Raw genomic sequence first — 19,983 nt, 5'->3', positions numbered from 1 at the left:
AGACAAACCTTGCTTGTTCATCACTACAGAATTCTGGGGAGCCAGGGAAAATAGTTATTCAAAAAAAATGCCCTTTCAAATATTGTTCCTTGAAGGTTGACCCATGACTAAGATTACAATCCTTGCTGGGAGCTATCTCCCATATGTTGAAATGAAATGGCTTACTCTGTATTCATTTGACTCATAAACCACCTCGACTATTTCTGTTTAGATAGTTGACAGGTTTATCCATCTGAGGCTGTTGTTTCCTTTCAAACTCATTTTTATCAGTGCGACTGGCCTGGTGTGGATTAATGCTAGTCCTCATTCAGCCAATCAGAGCATTGATATTTCCAGCCAGCTTGTTTGAGGAAAAAGCAATTGGATTCCCTGTCACTTCAATCTTTCCTATATCGAAAAACACATTGTCACTTTCTGTGATCATTTTACACTGGCAATAACTCTGTATGGTTTAATTTAATACTGTTGTCTGGCAATAAAGGATCTATGCTGTCAGGTGCTATCAAAGGGACGGGCTGCATTGGCCCAAGAAACAGGATCTGGACAACTGTCCAGCATCAATTAAGAAACAGTGCATTGGAAGTTAAAGTACAAATGAAAGGAAATTTGGGCAACAAGGACATTTTGGGACATGGAAATCCCGACCAGTAGCATAATGACAAAGTACAGGTTTATAACAGCAGCACGTTTTATTCAGTGTGATGTATTAATGAACACATTTGTCACGGGTACCCAGTTTATGGAGGCTGTTCTGTAAAAGTTGACCTACACATTATACTTTGGAACAGTGGCACTGAATGTACATGTCATCCGCCATTAGTTTCCGGCCACGCTCTGCATATGAACCCCCCTGCTCCCATCTAACCTGGGGTTTTTCTGTTCTCAGTGATGTATGCCCTCTGCGTGCACTCAGATTGATTACTGTCGAATTGCTGAATGCCGACCAATGTTAAAGTGGACCGCACCTTGCTTTCTTTATTTGCCAGTGCAGTTCTGTCTGATTGGGCCCAGACTAAATCAGAATTGAGAGGTTGAAAATCCATTAAACATTACATTCAGATGACAAATGTTTGGCTTTTTTGAGCATCAGTCAAAGTCGTGCACCTAGCATTTCCGTTCGATTCATCTTGTTCTGGCTAATGGTTCAGGTTGAGGTATAGATACTTTTAAAGTGGCTTTTTTTTTTACTTTCCTTCTCACATGTTGATTTAACATGGCAATACTTGCGTTCAGCTTTACTAATATTATAGCATTTACTGTGCACCAAGGTGACAAATTTGCTCTAAAGCCTTGTTGCTGTAAAATGCTTGTACTGTGGGGAGAACAAGTATTTGATACACTGCCGATATTGCAGGTTTTCCCACTTACAAAGCATGTAGAGGTCTGTAGTTTTTATCATGGGTACACTTCAACTGTGAGAGACGGAATCTAAATATCCAGAAAATCACATTGTATGATTTTTAAATAATTATTTTGCATTTTGTTGCATGACATAAGTATTTGATCACCTACCAACCAGTAAGAATTCTGGCTCTCACAGACCTGTTAGTTTTTCTTTAAGAAGCCCTCCAGTTCTCCACTCACTACCTGTATTAACTGCACCTGTTTGAACTCGTTACCTGTATAAAAGACACCTGTCCACACACTCAATCAAACAGACTCCCACCTCTCCACAAGTCCAGAGAGCTGTGTAAGGACATCAGGGATAAAATTGCAGACCTACACAAGGCTGGGATGGGCTACAGGACAATAGGCAAGCAGCCTGGTGAGAAGGCAACAACTGTTGGCGCAATTATTAGAAAATGGAAGAAGTTCAAGATGACGGTCAATCTCCCTCGGTCTGGGGGTCCATGCAAGATCTCACCTTGTGGGGCATCAATGATCATGAGGAAGGTGAGGGATCAGCCCAGAACTACACGGCAGGACCTGGTCAATGACCTGAAGAGAGCTGGGACCACAGTCTCAAAAAAAACCATTAGTAACACACTACGCCGTCATGGATTAAAATCCTGCAGCGCACGCAAGGTCCCCCTGCACAAGCCAGCGCAGGTCCAGTCCTGTCTGAAGTTTGCCAATGACCATCTGGATGATCCAGAGGAGGAATGGGAGAAGGTCATGTGGTCTGATGAGACAAACATTTATATTTTTGGTCTAAACTTCACTCGCCATGTTTGGAGGAAGAAGATGGATGAGTACAACCCCAAGAACACCATCCCAACCGTGAAGCATGGAGGTGGAAACATCATTCTTTGGGGATGCTTTTCTGCAAAGGGGACAGGACGACTGCACCGTATTGAGGGGAGGATGGATGGGGCCATGTATTGCGAGATCTTGGCCAACAACCTCCTTCCCTCAGTAAGAGCATTGAAGATGGGTCGTGTCTGGGTCTTCCAGCATGACAACAACCCGAAAAACACAGCCAGGGCAACTAAAGAGTGGCTCCGTAAGAAGCATCTCAAGGTCCTGGAGTGGCCTAGCCAGTCTCCAGACCTGAACCCAATAGAAAATCTTTGGAGGGAGCTGAAAGTCCGTATTGCCCAGTGACAGCCAAGGAAACCTGAAGGATCTGGAGAAGGTCTGTATGGAGGAGTGGGCCAAAATCCCTGCTGCAGTGTGTGCAAACCTGGTCAAGAACTACAGGAAACGTATGATCTCTGTAATTGCAAACAAAGGTTTCTGTATCAAATATTAAGTTCTGCTTTTCTGATGTAACAAATACTTATGTCATGCAATAAAATGCAAATTAATTACTTAAAAATCATCCAATGTGATTTTCTGGATTTTTGTTTTAGATTCCGTCACTCACAGTTGAAGAGTACCTATGATATATATTACAGACTTCTACATGCTTTGTAAGTGGGAAAACCTGCAAATTGGCAGTGTATCAAATACTTGTTCTCCCCACTGTATGTGATAATACTTCACCTGTTGTGAAATAATTGCTCAAATTGTAAACATACTCTGCATACTCACATCACTTATGGACCCTTGCAATTTTTTTATTACATATTTTAAAGCCTCAGTTGATTTCTAAGGAATTTGACTGTGTGGGTTTGTTTGAACATTACAAGAAAAAAATATATAACAATGATTTTTGACATTATTTGACCCTTGAAGTGATCCTTCTGATCATGCGGGCAGTGAACCTAATTTCAAGATATTTACAGCCACAAACCTGATTGGCTTTTAGAGTGATCATTAGCCCACCCCCTTACCCAGATGAACAGTCATTGGTCTACAATCAAATCCATCTTTTCAAATCATGCTGTTGGACATAAGTACCATCCTACACAATCCTAAACTTTTCTTTTTATTATTATTTTTATATGGTTACTGTAATAATTTTTTTGTTCCTATTTCTAAGTGTGAGTTCAACCTTATAGGAAATAAATTTTTGTTGGGGGTTTGGGGACTGGGACATTTGCATTTTTAATACTATTTCCATATTTAATTGCCCCTACTGTAATAATTCATGGTTATTCCTGTTCTTGTTATAGAACACTATGTATTTTTTATTCAGGCATACTATAAAAAATATTCACATGCATATGCTTCATACTGAATGAAATTTTAAATCAAATCAGGGATCTACAAAACTTGTGTTTCTACATTTAACAACTAAATGTGTTTTTGTAACGTCTTCTGTGCATGTACATTCATGTTGGATGTAAAGTACTATGGGTACTTTTGCAATGCATGTTTTTGTCCAGCATACAACCTGATCAGAAAATCAGTCTGTTAGAGTGGAATCTGCTTCAAATGAATATTTCCCTGCCTGTTTTTACTACAACCACATTAAATAAAAGAAGTAACTGAAGTCACTTTCTCTTACAGTGCCGGCAAACATTTACAAAGTTTCGGAAGACATCACTGTGAACGAAGGCAGCAATGTGACATTGAGTTGTCTAGCCAATGGGAGGCCAGATCCATCAATCACCTGGCGACTGCTCAATCCATCAGGTAAGAGCCAATAAGAGCCCAACGCCATTTCACTCTTATCAAAGGGCAACATTTCATCATTGTTACTTTTCACTGTATCTGGTGTGGTGTCAGACATGGGGCTGGGCAGGAACATGGTGGATGGGGATGGTGTGGTGGGAGGGTTGTGTTATGGGAGTGTTGGGGTGGAGGAGGGATGGAGTTGTGGTAGGGTTGTGTTATGGGAGGGATGGGGTGGAGGAGGTATGGGATGAGGGGAGATGGGGTTGGGAGAGGGATGGGGATGGGGTGGAGGAGGTGTGGGGTTGGAGAGGGTCTTTTGATTTCTGTGTTTAAAAGAAAACAGTTGTGGTCCACTACAACATTTTCTAGCATTACTGAATGTGTAACCTTCCTCTTCACTCTGTAAGTCGGGTCTTTCTTTATTTTTTAAAATCAGATGTAGTAGGAGCTTTTTATTGCTGACAGGGAGAGCGGAAGAGAGAGAAAGAAAGGGAGAGATGGGCACAGACTAGAGAGTAATGAAGTCCTGATACCTAATACTCTCATTTCCCTGTGGATGTGTTCCACGCGGTGTGTGGACTGCTGACTGTTTATAACTCGCAGCTAGCTCATTGTTGACAGGTCAACAAGGATCAAGGGGCATTGCGATTTGGGAGTGTTTGGGTAATCACTGCCTGTTCTGGAGCGGAAGAAGTTTCTCCTCTCCTAGGCAAAAAGAAATGAGTGCCAGGAGGTGTATCCTTTACCTCTGCTTGGCAATAATTATTTAAAGGATCAGCATGCGGAATTTATTCTCCTTGTGGAAGCCAAGTGAATTGCAGCAACAGCATTTCACATTAAAACAACTCTCGCCAATTCAGCTGAGGATGTTTTTTTAATGGACATTGGGTGGATGTTCAGTTTCTCATAAACTGGCAAGAGAAACTGAATGTCCGCTTTATGTCCATTATCAGAAATAACTTACAGTCACACCGCTAATAAGTTTCACATTCACCTTTGTTGGACCAGCTTACAAAGGCAGTAAAGACGATGTATTTTAGATATAATTCATCGAGATTTACATGACATAATGATTCCCTACATTATTAATTGATTGACTTCACACTTGTGCAAAAATTGAGTGTGTAGAACTGTGTAGAAATTGGGCTCTTAGGAAATTAAAGAGTGATTTCAATTGCCCCAGGCCAACCCGTCTCAGGGTTTGCATAGTAACATCTGTTATTTGCGAAAATGTGTGATATGTTACATCTGCCATTATTCAGCTTTTCTGTTTGACAACTGTTGCCAGCCTGGGTAATGTTGACCAGTTGAAATTCCCAATTTTAGAATGTGCATTCTTATACGCCAAAAATTTATTTCTTATAAAGAAAACTAAAGTGAACACTATCATTCCACTATTAATGCAAATTAAATGTATTATTATGGACATTTACAATCTGAGACATAGGTGACCTGGGGAAAGGTCGGTATGATTCACGAGACCATTGCTTGGCAAGGCCCACTTATCATAACAATGTGAAGGTCTTCTATAAGTGAGGGGGCCCATGCATATATATTTTCAGGGTGCCCTGGTTTCCTTTGTCGTTTCAGCAGCAGCCTTGTCCTTCCTCCAATGTACATTCAACAAAGACTGTCCTAGTGAGTTGGCCTACCGAGTTATTCAAGGCAGGGCCTAGAAGATGGCTCCACCCCAGTCCCCCTCACTACAGGGTCTTACCAAGTTATTCTCGGATTATCTAATTTCACGGTTTTGAGGCTTCGTCAACCATGTGTGGGTTTCCTGTCCCTGACTCCCCGGGGTTCACTCTCCTCCCCGTCGCTGCAACCCCTCTGATTTTGATTGATTTCATTGTAATTATAGTGTCACCATGCACCATGGTACAAATGCCACACGGCCCAATCAGACACTTGTAGCTCGTGGCCCAGTAGAACAGACAAGTACGGTCCAATCCTCTATTCCGTCCTGCCAACACGACCCATGTGGAATTCCTGGCTTCCTGCGGCAGTTTGGAAATGTATGTCATCGGTCCACAAAGCCAAATGCATCTCAGTCTTTGATGTTCTTCAGTCTCATTACTTTTTGGCCCTGACAGAGACATGGATTACCTCAGGCAACACTGGTACTCCTGCTGCTGGTTTGTTTTCCATCTACATGTTCCCACGTAGTCCGAGACTGTCTGATCATTGTCTGAGTGGTGGTGCCTGGATAAGTTTCTCCAAGGTGGAGGTTTGCTCATCTGTCTATCTGTTCTGATTTCCTTGCTGTCACTGTCCACTGGAGCTTAAAATTGTAGTCACATATTGCCCAGCAGGCACCTTAGGTGAGTTCTGTAATGAGTGTCGTACCTTTATAGGCTAATTTCCTGATAATGGCTCACCACCCATTGTCCTAAGGAACTTCAACCCCCCCACCACTCTGAAAACTGCATATAATTCATTTTGCTTCCTCTTCGCTTCACCCTCACCCAGTTGTCTCCCACTCACTAGGCAGGCAATGCACTTGACCTGATCTTCGTCAGATGCAGTATGTCAATTTCACTGCAACTTCCATCCAGGTCTATGATCAGTATTTTGACTTCTCTTTCGATCTCTCTCTCTCTCTCTCTCTCGCTCTCTCCCCAACTCTACCCTGACCTGACGTCCATTTGATTCCATGAGGTTCTTTCTCCCTTCCTTTACTTTCCCCTCTCCAGTACCTTCTGTCTCCTGATCCCTCATGAACATTACTCTCCTCCCTCTTCGCATCCAATGACTCTCACTGTCTCCTTTCCCCGGCCTTCTCAGTCCCCCCCTTCTCGGTGACTGAGTGACTCACTGCCAGCTCACAGAACAGGGCTGCGGGCAGTTGAGCGAAAACGGAGGAAAAATAAATTTCCAGAAGACCTTTAATTCTCCCAGTCCTTCCTCACTACTGTCTCTTCCTCTTGATGTGCTGCTAAAGCGGATTTCTATCACTCCATATTTGGAGAGAATGCATCTGCCTCTAATTCAAAGAAACTCTTAGACAATGTCTCTGCTCTTCTTAATCCTTCATATCCACCCCTCACCACCTCTCACTCTGCAGAAGACTTCGTCAATCATTTTGTGAAGAACATCAACTTTTCTTCTGTCGTCGTCATGAGTTTGGCACTTGACTACTTGTGTCCCACTCCAGGACCTGTCCATCACAGTCTACAATGGTTTCCCTCTCTCAAAGGACTTTGTGACTGTGGACAGCACTGTGTTGCTTCCCACAACTATGAAACTATGATCTGTTCCCATAGATTCATGCTCGACAAAATTCCAGGCCGTCCGGCCTGTTAGCTAGGCTCCTCACTCGAACGTCCAACACCTGCAACGTATCCAGCGCACAACATTTTAATGTTCCTAAGAGCGTTCCTGTCACCCTACAACCCTTCACACTTGACCAGATGGTGTCCGTGACCAGACCCTGGTGCTGCTTTACGGGGGACCAACCGTCTCGAAACCTTTAAATGTTTCGCTATCAATCTGCAGCTTCAACTTTGTGGGAGTAATACTAGGCATCCGTTCTAAAGGAAATAAATGTGTAAAATAATGTATAAGTGCCTGATGGGAGAATTAGTGTACTTGCAAAAGTACTTTCATGTAAATGTTTTTAAAATTCAAAGTACTGTTTATGCTTTACTCCTTTCCTGTTTACTCCTTTTTTGTAAACAGTGTAATTGCAAGCAAGTACTGCAAAGCATCTCATCCTGCCTATGTTCTGAGAGGGGTTACAGTTAGGCTTACAAAGAGTAAACAGGGTGGACCCTTAGTCGTTTTGTTTTATTATTGGATTGTCACATGAAATGAGGTTTAACATGATATAATGTTGAAATCTAACAAGTTAAATATTATCCAACACAGTGCTTGTATTTACAGCCGACTGCCTGTGTGTTCCATGATTAAAGTAAAAGAAATTAGAAATGCAATAGAAAATTGTCTGGAGGTGTCAAAATTGTTTAGCCCTTTACTTTGTTTCAACAGGGTTGGCTGAAGGAGGCTCTTTGGAGGTTCCTCAGTCATGCTTTCGCAGTATTTTTGCCTCAACATTTGTTACTATGCACCTAATTTGTTTATAATTGGAATGTTTGCTTCTAATGACAAGCAGGCGCAATGGAAAGATGGATGGAGGTGGGAAAAACACACAGGAGCCCCCTCTTTTCTACCAGTCAAGACTGATGATATTCTTTCAGACTAGCCACACTGACAGAGGACTGCCTCTTTATTATTCTAGCAGACTAGTATAGAGGAAGCACAGTTGAAACATAACAAGACATAAAATGATTGAATGGATGAAGGGACTGTCACTGTCCGTTTCATCTCTTCCTGCCTGGTCTAGGATTGCCACAGTTTGTGATTCAAAGACCCAGGCAACTACTTCATACCATAATTTCTCCCCTCCCACCAGTTTTTTACTTCTTAAACAATGCATATACAGGCAAATGGAGGCCTAACGCGCTATTTGGAGATTTCAGAGATGCTTAAAACACATTGGGATGAGGAGAGAGACCCAATGTCTCTGATTGCATTTCTATCACGGCAATTGTTGTTTATTGAAGGCATGGGCTGTTGTTGTGCCAGTTATTGACTAGAAGCAGAACATCATTGGGCCGTCTGTCTGTGGGGATACGATCGATGAGCGAGGCTCTGATGTGGGGCCCGTGCTCTGCCTCAGTTTGTCTCCTCCACGCCAATGTTTATTTCTGAAGTGGATCTGTAAAGGTTGCGGGAGAGTGGCGACGGGAACCCCACTGAGAGTGCTGCAGGGAAAGTGCAACTGTTGGTCAAGCAAGGAATCTCTGAGTGCACGCTTCCCGGACCTCCGAAATAGAAGTCAGACAAGTATGAAATACGCATGCCCTTTTGCGCCTCTTGTATTACACGCTTTAAGGTAATAGAATCCACTAGCCGACACAGGCGGTACATGAATATAAGAAGACAGGAGTGGAAAAAGCTATGTTTAAGTATGCAAATGAGAGATCTCATTAGATGTGTGATCACTCACATCCTTGGGTAATTCAAGAGCTGAAAGCAGTTAATTAATTCTAAATTATGCATTTGAAGTTCCAGTCCTGATGAAATATCAGTTTTTAGTCATTTAACTCTGCAAGTCAGTCTCTGTCATTCATTGTCCTGCTGGTGAGAGCTCACACACCTGGACGTAAAGAGGGGAGAGTTTGCTCCTCTCAGCATACATATGTATTGTTGAACAGAACTGTTTGCGTCTTGTGGTGCACTGCACATTAGCAAGCATCTGGTCAAACCAAATAACCATATGCTTGGACGCGGACATCAGATTAGATAAACATTTATTGAAAAAAAATAGAAAAAAAGTTTAGTCCACCTCAGCTGTTAAACAGAATGTTCCTGTCATACCACTCTGAAACCCGCCATGCTCTCGGGACTGCTTGGTCATGGGGCAGTTCCGGAAAATACCAGATGGTCTGGTCCATCTCTAGCCCAATGAGCCTGTCTTAATTTGGGCTTTTGCTAAAAACATCATTTAATTATTTGACAGAAAAACCAGGGCCAGGGTATTCCAAATATCAGTGCCAATTTCTGGTCCCAAGCGGTCTTCCCCTGCTCTTTACTGCAAGGGACGCATACTAGTTCTCAAGAATACGCCTCTCCTGTCAACCCCAACTCAGTACATCTTGAACTAGTTCTCCATAAAGGCCTCTCCTGTCAACCCCAACTCAGTACATCTTGAACTAGTTCTCCATAAAGGCCTCTCCTGTCAACCCCAACTCATGACATCTTGAACTAGTTCTCCATAAAGGCCTCTCCTGTCATCCCCAACTTAGTATGTCCTGGACTAGTTCTCCATAAAGGCCTCTCCTGTCAACCCCAACTCAGTACGTCCTGAACTAGTTCTCCATAAAGGCCTCTCCTGTCAACCCCAACTCAGTACGTCCTGGACTAGTTCTCCATAAAGGCCTCTCCTGTCAACCCCAACTCAGTACGTCCTGAACTAGTTCTCCATAAAGGCCTCTCCTGTCAACCCCAACTCAGTACGTCCTGAACTAGTTCTCCATAAAGGCCTCTCCTGTCAACCCCAACTCAGTACGTCCTGAACTAGTTCTCCACTAAGGCCTCTCCTGTCAACCCCAACTTAGTATGTCCTGGACTAGTTCTCCATAAAGGCCTCTCCTGTCAACCCCAACTCAGTACGTCCTGAACTAGTTCTCCATAAAGGCCTCTCCTGTCAACCCCAACTCAGTACGTCCTGAACTAGTTCTCCATAAAGGCCTCTCCTGTCAACCCCAACTCAGTACGTCCTGAACTAGTTCTCCACTAAGGCCTCTCCTGTCAACCCCAACTCAGTATATCTTGGACTAGTTCTTCATAATACTCCTCTCCTTTCCACCCCAACTCAATATGCTCCTCACTTCAGTCTCCTCACCTCTGTCAGCTCTGATATTGAAATAGAACACTTCCCAGAAACCAGGCACACCTTCGCAGGATTCATGACTCGCATGTTCATGGAGGTCGAGTGCCGGCAGCACCCCGCTGCTCCCCTCTCCACTCACAGTTCTGAAACTGGCAGGCGCCGGCGTTCCCCAGGCTGTCTGACGCGTGAGACGTGACAGGCCCTTGTCAGGGTGGCTCTGGTTCAGCCTTGGCTGCGCGTGTGACACATGTTGAGGTCTCCTCTTGGGAGGGGATTAAGCCCCGCCCCCCTCTCCCAGGGACCACAGAGTTTGAGAAAGCTCTGCATCGAATGCTGCAGCTGATCCCAGACCTGTCCACTGTCACTGGAGGTTTAAGTCCTCCACAAGCACTCACGTAATTAGCACCATCTAGACAACGCAGACTGAGAAGAAGCTTGATTGGTTCTTGTGTGTTCCTGAACCGTCATCACTCACAGCGCTCCTCCGGGACTTCTCAACAGAGCCGGGGTGCACCGATGGGATTGTGTCCTTAGTGTCCTTGTTCGACAACAAAAACGTGGCCCCAAGGCACCACTTTTTGGATCAATACGTAGAGACTCTGGAAACTAGAAGGCGTGCTGGACAGTGTATAGCTGCTTATGATTCAGTGAAATAGGAAGCTCAGATGAGCTTGATATGGCATGCTTGTGGTGTAGGGACAATATCTGTCAATGGCTTTGGAGGCTTGTCTACATTTGGTTTGTTTTTAGGTTAGAGTGTCTCCCCTAAGACCTCGAGGTCTGTGTCCGTTAGGTCGTTTTCATTTTGGCATGCCCCATAATGGCGATTATGACCAAAAGAATGATCATGATATGTGATGCTTTAGCTCAGTAATTTCTTCATTATCTTCCCACTAAGTGTCTTAATGAATTCAGGCTGGGGTAATTATGCATTGACCTCTCATCGTCTAAGGCTGGGGTTTGTACATAAGCAGTGTCATTATTGACAGTATTCATCCTGTGTTCACTGATTCTGTGAAAGTGAGAACAGAGCTGTGAGAGGCACTAGTTGTAGGTTTTTATACAGTACCAAGACCAGTCTGGTAGTAGTTGTAGGTCTTGATACAGTACCAAATCCAGTCTGGCAGTAGTTGTAGGTTTTTATACAGGAACAAGACCAGTCTGGTAGTAGTTGTTGGTTTTTATACAGTACCAAGACCAGTCGGGCAGTAGTTGTAGGTTTTTATTCAGTACCAAGACCAGTCTGGTAGAAGTTGTAGGTTTTTATACAGTACCAAGACCAGTCTGGTAGAAGTTGTAGGTTTTTATACAGTACCCAGACCAGTCTGGTAGTAGTTGTATGTCTGTATACAGTACCAAGACCAGTCAGGAAGTAGTTGTAGGTTTTTATACAGGAACAAGACCAGTCTGATAGTAGTTGTATGTCTTTATACAGTACCAAGACCAGTCGGGCAGTAGTTGTAGGTTTTTATACAGGAACAAGACCAGTCTGGTAGTAGTTGTAGGTTTTTGTACAGTACCAAGACCAGTCTGGCTGTAGTTGTAGGTTTTTATTCAGTACCAAGACCAGTCTGGTAGTAGTTGTAGGTTTTTATACGGTACCAAGACCAGTCTGGTAGAAGTTGTAGGTTTTTATACAGTACCAAGACCAGTCTGGCAGTAGTTGCAGATTTTTATACAGGAACAAGACCAGTCTGGTGGTAGTTGTAGGTCTTTATACAGTACCAAGACCAGTCTGGTAGAAGTTGTGGGTTTTATATTATTTCCAAAGGCTGGATCGCTACTCCTGTAAACTTACATTAAATAATGGGTTCTGCCTGCCAGGCCCATATATACCGTTAATGTATGGATATCCCAGTAAAATGATGGAACACAGTCTGGGTCTTTGCGTGTTAATGAAAATAAGCTCATTGACCTCATCACTTGGATATGATTTCATGTCAATTAATTATTTAACACATGCATAATATTTGACATTTTACCGAATGGATATGTGACCGTGATTTACCACAAACCATGCAGCATAACTACTTTTCCAAGCTCTGGGACAGCTGGTTAGAAACACTGCAATCTGGCTGATGAATGCAAACAAGGTTCTCCCCAAAAAACATAACAAAACAACATCACCTGTTTCAGTTAATTAACTAGGTGTCACGTCATCATCCCAGCATCATCCCAGCATCATCCCAGAATTATTCATGATCCAGTTTTAATTGAAGATGGTTCAAGATTAGTTGCCACTTTATGTTTCTCTGTGTACTTGACTGGCTTTATTTTCAGTAGATCAACTAGTGCGTGGAGCACTAAATTATTCCTAAGAATTCTGCAAATGGCTGTTTATGGCCATTATTGACAGGTTGGTTGCTTTGGAACGTTTCTTTTGCCTAACTGTGATATCGACTGGAAAACTGTGCATGTGGTACCTCAGACCGTTTGATCGGTTGTACGGCCGACTGCGAAGATACTGTGATGCAGGTTTGATTGAATTGAGCCTAGAGACAGACTGTGGCCTGTCAAAAAGATTGATTCCAAATGTTTCGGAAAGATAAAACAGAGCCAACGTTTCCATTTGAAAACACTTACACAGACACCAAAACTGGTGTAGACAAAAGAAAATAAATGTTGCACTGCCGTTTGTGCCTTTCTCCCCAAGTTCTCCCAAAATCAGCTGCTTAGCATAAATTAGCATTCACCAAATAAACGTAACATTTCGCACAGTGGTAAATGATGCTCATGAATAATGCATGGTCATGCAAATGAGCATTCAGTTGCCGACTGCAGTTATGCTGTTAGGTGACGATACGTCTCCCCTCATTGATGCTCTGTGTGTTGCCCACTGTGGCGTCTTAAACCTGACTTCTGGTTCTCCCGTGAAAGGTCTGTCCAAAACAACGGTTCTCCAACACCCGTGCACACACACACACACACACACACACGCATACACACACAAACACTTTCCTTAGCTAACAGGGGGTTAGCCAGCAGCCGTTCATAAGTCATCTGAAAGAATGAATCCGATGGGACTGAGTGGGGCAGCTTTAATCCTGGCTGCATTAGCACGGAATCACAGCAGTTCTGTTCACATTTTAGCTCCAAACCAGCACACGGCACGCCTGCCAAGCCGATAAAGGCCTTCCACTTGACAGCATGATTACTGATCGCATGTTTCTTTAAAGCAGGCTCGTTTTCACCCTCTCTGCAATAGAGCCCGTGCTGGACCCCACTGTGTGTGGGTATGTACGTGTGTGTGTGTGTGTGTGTGTGTGTGCACGTATGTGTGTTGGGGGAAAGGGTAGGGGTTGTGTGAGGAGTAGAAACATTGTGTGTGTGGTTGTGGTGTTGACAGAGTAGGGGATGTGTGTGTGTGTGTGTGGACAGAGGAGGGAATGTGTGTGTTTGTGTGTGTGTTTGTGTGTGGACAGAGGAGGGAATGTGTGTGTACAGTAAACTTTATGAGCCCAGCATTGGTCACTCCCCCAGTTTATTATATAGAATCATAATTTGTTGGAAAATAATGACATGCATTGTTTTCGTGGGCAATGTAGTGAATTAAAGCAACATTTACCTTTTCATCAAAGTCTAATTTCTAATGTCAATTTCGTAGGGAACATTCAGAAAGTCAGATTTTCATAATAAACACAGGTGTTAAGGTTAGTGTTAAGGATGTGTGGTAAAAGTGGGGGTAGTTTGGGGTCAAATTCTAACCCTAGCCAGGTCTTCTCAGACACACCAGGGATGAGAAGAATTCAATTTAAATTCATGTCAATTCAGAAAGTCAAACCAATCCCATTTCCACATTTTTCTGTTTGAAAAGCTTTGAATAAACTTGACAAAAATGTACACATTGAAAAGGGAACTGACCCTGTCTTACCAAATGTTTTTTTGTTTTTTACATAAACACGTCTCTGTCTTCAATTGTCTACAGTTCACATACAGGACAGAAACACAGGCACCCACCCAACAATCAGCATGGTTTGGAAAATTTTTACATGCAACTCTGACTGATTTATTGCTCCGACAAGCTAAGATGATTATGGTAAAATAAGAAATGTTCACTCAATTCTCTCGCACCTCGTTGAGTTTCTCACTCAATCACTGCATCAGTATTGAGCTGTATTGCTGTGCCATTGTGTGAATTTTCTCAGTGTGTTCCCAACTCAACCCCCCCCGCGTTCGTCCGTCCGTCCATGGTGCCCACACAAAGCCCTGACCTACCTGCCGAATACTCTCCCACACACTAGCCAGTGGGGTGGAAATGTTGCACCCTAATATCCATTAGCCTGTTTTTCTTTTTTTTCTTTTGGAGAGATAAGATTTTAAGATAAGTGTTTTTCATGACACTGACTCAAGCCTTGTGGTGGAATTTCTGTTAATTTAACACGTGACGTTGTCCATTAGGGTAGTGTGGGGTAACACCCCCCCCTAAGATCAATGTCTATTTAATATCACTAAAGGAAAGTTTAGTGATATTTTTGTATGTTGAAGATGGATATGCTTAGGGTAATGGATTATAAAGTAAAATAAATGGCTGCAGTTGACAGATTAATTTGTATTTATTAATCAAATGTATTTTGTAGGAAAGGGGCATTTTTTCCAGCTACTAGGGTAAGATTTCCCCCCCCCCCCCCATGGGGTTTCTGCCCCTCTGGGAATCTTATCCCAATAGAAGATAATCCCTAAGGGTTTTTAAGAAAAAAGGAAAGTCACAAAAAAGGAAAGTTTAGTGTTATTTTTGTTTGTTGAATATGGATATGCTTAGGTTAATGGATTATAAAGTAAAATAAATGGCTGCAGTTGACAGATTAATTTGTATTTATTAATCAAATGTATTTTGTAGGAAAGGGGCATTTTTTCCAGCTACTAGGGTAAGATGCCCCACCCTGTTTTTTTACCCCACTTACATTTTCCTTACATGCCATTTCATACAGTTAAAATAAACTAATTATTGTTTAAATAAGGCAATATTTTTTATCCCAGCAGTCCATAAAATAAGATTCAGAAGAAAACGTTTTTAATAGTTGGCTGAGAAGGTGTGAGGATACAAAGGAAATTTGTAGTTGATTAAGACTAGTGGCAGCCAGGGGAGGTGTTGAAAAAAAGCATGGTGACATTTTGTGTTTTTTTGAGAGTTTCATGGGGTCATTTTGCCCCATGTTACCCTAAATCAGTGTTTCTCAACCTTACTCCTGGGCGCCCTCCTGCCCGGCATGTTTTAGATCTCTCCCTGCTCTGTACCTGATTCAAATGATCAGCTCATTATCAAGTCCTTCATGAGCTACATCAGGTATGTTAGGGCAGGGAGAGATCTAAAACATGCAGGGCAGGGGGGCGTCCAGGAGCATGGTTGAGAAACACTGATTTAGGGTAATCATTCATCTGGAAATATTGATTGTGTTTTTCTCAGGACCGAGTTGTAGACAAAAAACTTCCTGTCCACTTTAAATGAAGCACTTACATTATGACGATTATTACTATTGATATTAACATAATTTTCATCCAGCCCATAATGAATATGTTTTCAGTTGTTGAGGCCTTACTGATGAAATGATCTAGCGCTGCCCAAGAAACATTTTCCAAGGCCACTGTTTTCAAAACTACTTTCCAAATTATGGAATCCTTTACCCGGGCAGAATGCGTTTGATGTGTCTGCGATCTCTGTGTTAGCAGGACTCTTTGATCCTGATCTGAGGGATCTTTTCATCAGCACTGAGCTGCGTCAGACGATAATAACACCGAGCAGAGGTGCAGATGCATTGCACGGAAGCAGCTCGGTTAATTAGGATGCATGACAATACCGCATGCAAAAACTGGGAATACTGTTACTAAGCAAGGTTGAGAAATTAGGTTCTTAGGTAAGGACAGGTGTTGTTGTTTTTTGTTTGTAATTATTTTGGGGTGGGGGGGTCAGTATTCCATATCACAGGGTAGATTTCAAAGGCCTTGCTAGTTGTGTGTCAGCTGAAATTAGACTTGCCCGTTGTTTTATTTAATTAGATTGAGTGCCATTTTGAGATTTGACTCTATTTTTAATTTGACTCATTTCGAGATTCGGGATTATTGGTTGGCGGGTGAAAAATATATAATTTGTTAGTTATAAGTTAAAGCAGGCATTCACTGCCGGTTATTGCACCTATCGATTGATATTCATTTGGAAATGCAAAGAGAAAGTTGACACACTTTTGCTTTGTTAGCGAGAAGCGATGCTAGTCTGTTATTCTTTTGTCACTGTTTTCCCACTGTTTACAGGATGCCTAATCAACTGATGTCAGCACTTCATCTGCATGCGTTGCATTCCGTTCTTCCTGATTACTCTTAGCTCTCAATGGGAAATACACTGTGTATCTGTTTCATTGAGATAGGCTCAATGAGATAAATGACAAACAACAGACATGCGTGACGTGAAACTGGGGAGAAATACATGTTTATTAAAGGACAGCTTTTTTTTTTTTAGCTCTACCCGTTTGGGCTGACATTTATTTGCCAATCAAATTTATAGGAGGTAATTGCATTGGACATCAGTGTCCTGTTCTTTTCCCCAGAAACCATTAAGATTTCCACCTGTTCTCCGATCACCCTGCCTCTCTCTCATCCTCTCTCCCATCATGCATTCTCTCTCACTCTCTCTCTCATTTTCTCCTTCTCTTATTCTCTCTGTCTTTCTCTCTCTTTCTCTCCCATTCTCTAATTCTTTTTCTCTCTCCTCATCTCTCATTCTCTTTCTCTCTGTCCCTTCCTCATTCATTCTCTCTCCCTCTCAGTTATTCTCTCTCTCCCCCATCCTTTCTCTGTCCCTCTCTCTCTCATTCTCTCTGTGTGTCTCCACAGCTGATTCTCTGGAGGGGGAGGAGTACCTGGACATATCTGGGATCATGAGGAACCAGGCGGGCCGCTACGAATGCAAAGCCAGCAATGACGTGGCTACACCGGACGTGAAATACGTCAATGTTGTGGTCAACTGTAAGTCACTTCTTTTCTGTTTTTACAACATTCACGTTTGTGACGATTAACTGTTAATTGTCGTCGTGATTGAATCCTCAGATCCCCCCGCCATCAAGAATGCCAAGAGCTCTGAAACACAGGTGGGCCGTATGGGGATTCTCCAGTGTGAAGCGGCCGCGGTGCCCAAACCAGAGTTTGAGTGGTACAGAGATGACAAGAGGTAAGCATATGTTGTGGCTGTTTGAATCACAGGTGACCCCTTTAATACATTACTCTGGTCGTTGTAGGAGTGTTATGGAAATATACGAAGGGAGGAAGTGATTTCAGAGCTTTGGTAGAGGACACTTTTAGATTACTGTCTGTAAAACGTTTATTTGATCATATTGGAAGCCATGACAACCATGTCCCTTTCCTGTCTGCACTTGTCTTGTAAAGTAATAACCTTCAGAGATTGCGGCCTCACTGTAACATTCAGTTCTGAGGAGCATAAAAAGTAGAACTCCTCTTTGATTACAAGAGCAATCTGCAGCAGCTCCTGAAGTGGTAAAGTCACCGCCTCGCAGTGCAGTTTTGTTGTTGAAGCTAGGAGACCAAATCCTGGCTGCCACGTACCGCTAACGCCCGGGAGGCTTGCATGTGGCTGAGCTGTTTGACACAGCAACGTCTGTGGTTGGATGTCAGGCAGAGGTTGCTTTAGCGACTCCTTGTGGTTGCTCGGGCTACTGTAAGTTCAATCATGGTTGGTGAAAGTGTTCTCAGTTGGAAGGGGTTGACCAAGCAGTGTGATATAGAAAGCAGGACAACTCGGCATAAAGTGCTTCGACGGATAGGTGCCGATATTAAATTTTCCTTTGGCAGTTGACAAGTGTTCATATATTCAATTTGTTATTATCTTATCAGTATCAGCACTAAGCCCAACACTACTAATAAGAAAACACCCAAAAGAAGCTCCATTGTGCCATAAAATCAGGTCTTTACTGTGTTCAACATCATACATTTTCACTACTAAATTGATTGCACACTTGGTTTTAAAAAGCGATTTTACAATTACACTGCATAAAGACTGCAACATTTTGGAGATTGTTTATATAAGTGGCACTGTCAAATAAAAAACTAGTTCCTGAGGATCATGAAAACCACTTTCAAACATAAGCTAGCATAAAGATTCTACTTAAAATGATGCACATACAAACAACATTGTGCACATTCCGCTTTAATGGGAGGTTTTAAAAATTGTTTGTTACAATAGTTTGTTATTCGCAAAAGAATTGAGCTAGAGTACCTAGGTAAAATGTAATCTAGCTAGCCATCTTGTCTGAAGAGAACATTGCATTGTGAGATTTCAAACAATTTCACATTTTACTGTCACATTTCTTATTTAACAAAATATATCATTGGAATGTGGGCTTTGGGGTGGAGAACGCCTTAAACAGTCACAAAATGTAAAATGTTATGCATATTGACCTTTTTAAAGAGTATTCCCAACTTATTTTCTGTTATTCCCTTTCACCTTAACAACTCTGTCCTCGTTGTTACTGCCCACCATATTTGTCTGTTTAAACTACTGAGATTTCCATACCATCCCCCAGTAGCATCTGATCTATTGAAATCCTGTAGTGCTTATTATTACTGAAGTGATTAACATTTTCCAAGTCTGATCCATCCCTTGTCCTCTACTAGTGATGCTTACTAAGGCCCTTTTGATATGATACCTCCTTCTCTCTCAAGTATCTGACTACATCCTTCTCCTTTGCCCCTCCACTCCATTAATATATCACAGGAACTATGAGGGATTACTTTGAATAATCCTTTTTGGGTTCCAGGTAGAACCTATTTGGTTCCAGGTAGAAATTGTAACGGTTTCAACTTGGATGCCTTCCGACAGAGTTCTGGTAGTCCATGTGGAAGTATAAAAAAAGATATTCTCATTAGGGATCAGCTAAAGAAACAATTTGGATCCCATTGTTTTCTTTTTTTAAGCCCATTAAACACACACGCACACTAACAAAACAGTGAAACAATGGGTTTGTCAGGTTTTTCCGAGTTCTTACAAGTACCTGCACAGCCGTCTGTATTTCCCCTAGTAGTGACTGATATTCCATCAATATTGAATATGGGGAAATGGTTGTTATGTTGCGCTTCCATCGAAATGAATTTCTGTCACAACCACTTGACAACAGTTTCCATTTTCCCCGCTACAAACAAAATGTCAACATGAATGTCTTGTCGATTGCATTTATCCACGGCCGTGAGACATCCTACTTCTGTCATTCACCGTTTTCTGTAATAGCTCACTTTCAATGCCTCCGCATGCAAACTGCAGTGATGGAGAATGAGACGCATTGTTCAACATGTTCCCCTTCCAACCGGAAATTATTAGGTTTTTTGGGGATGTGAATAGATAAACGAACCACCTTGTCTCCAGCCACCCTTTACCTCTGTTCACTACTGCGATCATTATGTCTTATTGTTCAAGAAGAGCTGCAGAGGCCTCCTGTGTTCGAGTCTTGCCTGTGTCACTGTTCGGTGTGGCCGGTAGTTCCACTGGGTGGGGTCACATTGGCCCAGCAACGCCGACGTGGGGAGACATTGTCTGCAGGGATTTAGCGACTCAGTCAAACGGGCGGGAGCACCTGCAAGCTGACACACGTTTACCGGCTAACTTCCTGGTTGTAGGAGCAATGTTAAAAAAAACAAGACTTTTTGCA

At 42.5% G+C, this 19,983-nt stretch overlaps 1 protein-coding gene across 2 annotated transcripts in view; it reads left to right on the top strand.

Annotated features, from left to right (window-relative positions):
* lsamp (limbic system associated membrane protein) overlaps window positions 1-19,983 on the top strand; it is a 474,291-nt gene that overhangs the window by 449,111 nt on the left and 5,197 nt on the right. For both annotated transcript variants that reach the window (XM_010870804.4, XM_013139424.3), the window contains 3 exons: window positions 3,835-3,960; window positions 17,162-17,293; window positions 17,375-17,495. In XM_010870804.4, the coding sequence (XP_010869106.1) occupies window positions 3,835-3,960; window positions 17,162-17,293; window positions 17,375-17,495 (379 nt within the window). The remainder of the gene's footprint in view (window positions 1-3,834; window positions 3,961-17,161; window positions 17,294-17,374; window positions 17,496-19,983) is intronic.

The sequence above is a fragment of the Esox lucius genome, chromosome 1 (genome assembly GCF_011004845.1).
Source record: "Esox lucius isolate fEsoLuc1 chromosome 1, fEsoLuc1.pri, whole genome shotgun sequence".
NCBI lineage: Eukaryota > Metazoa > Chordata > Actinopteri > Esociformes > Esocidae > Esox > Esox lucius.
The sequence above is the reverse complement of the archived record's forward strand: the minus strand, read 5'-3'. Positions and strand labels throughout refer to the sequence as shown.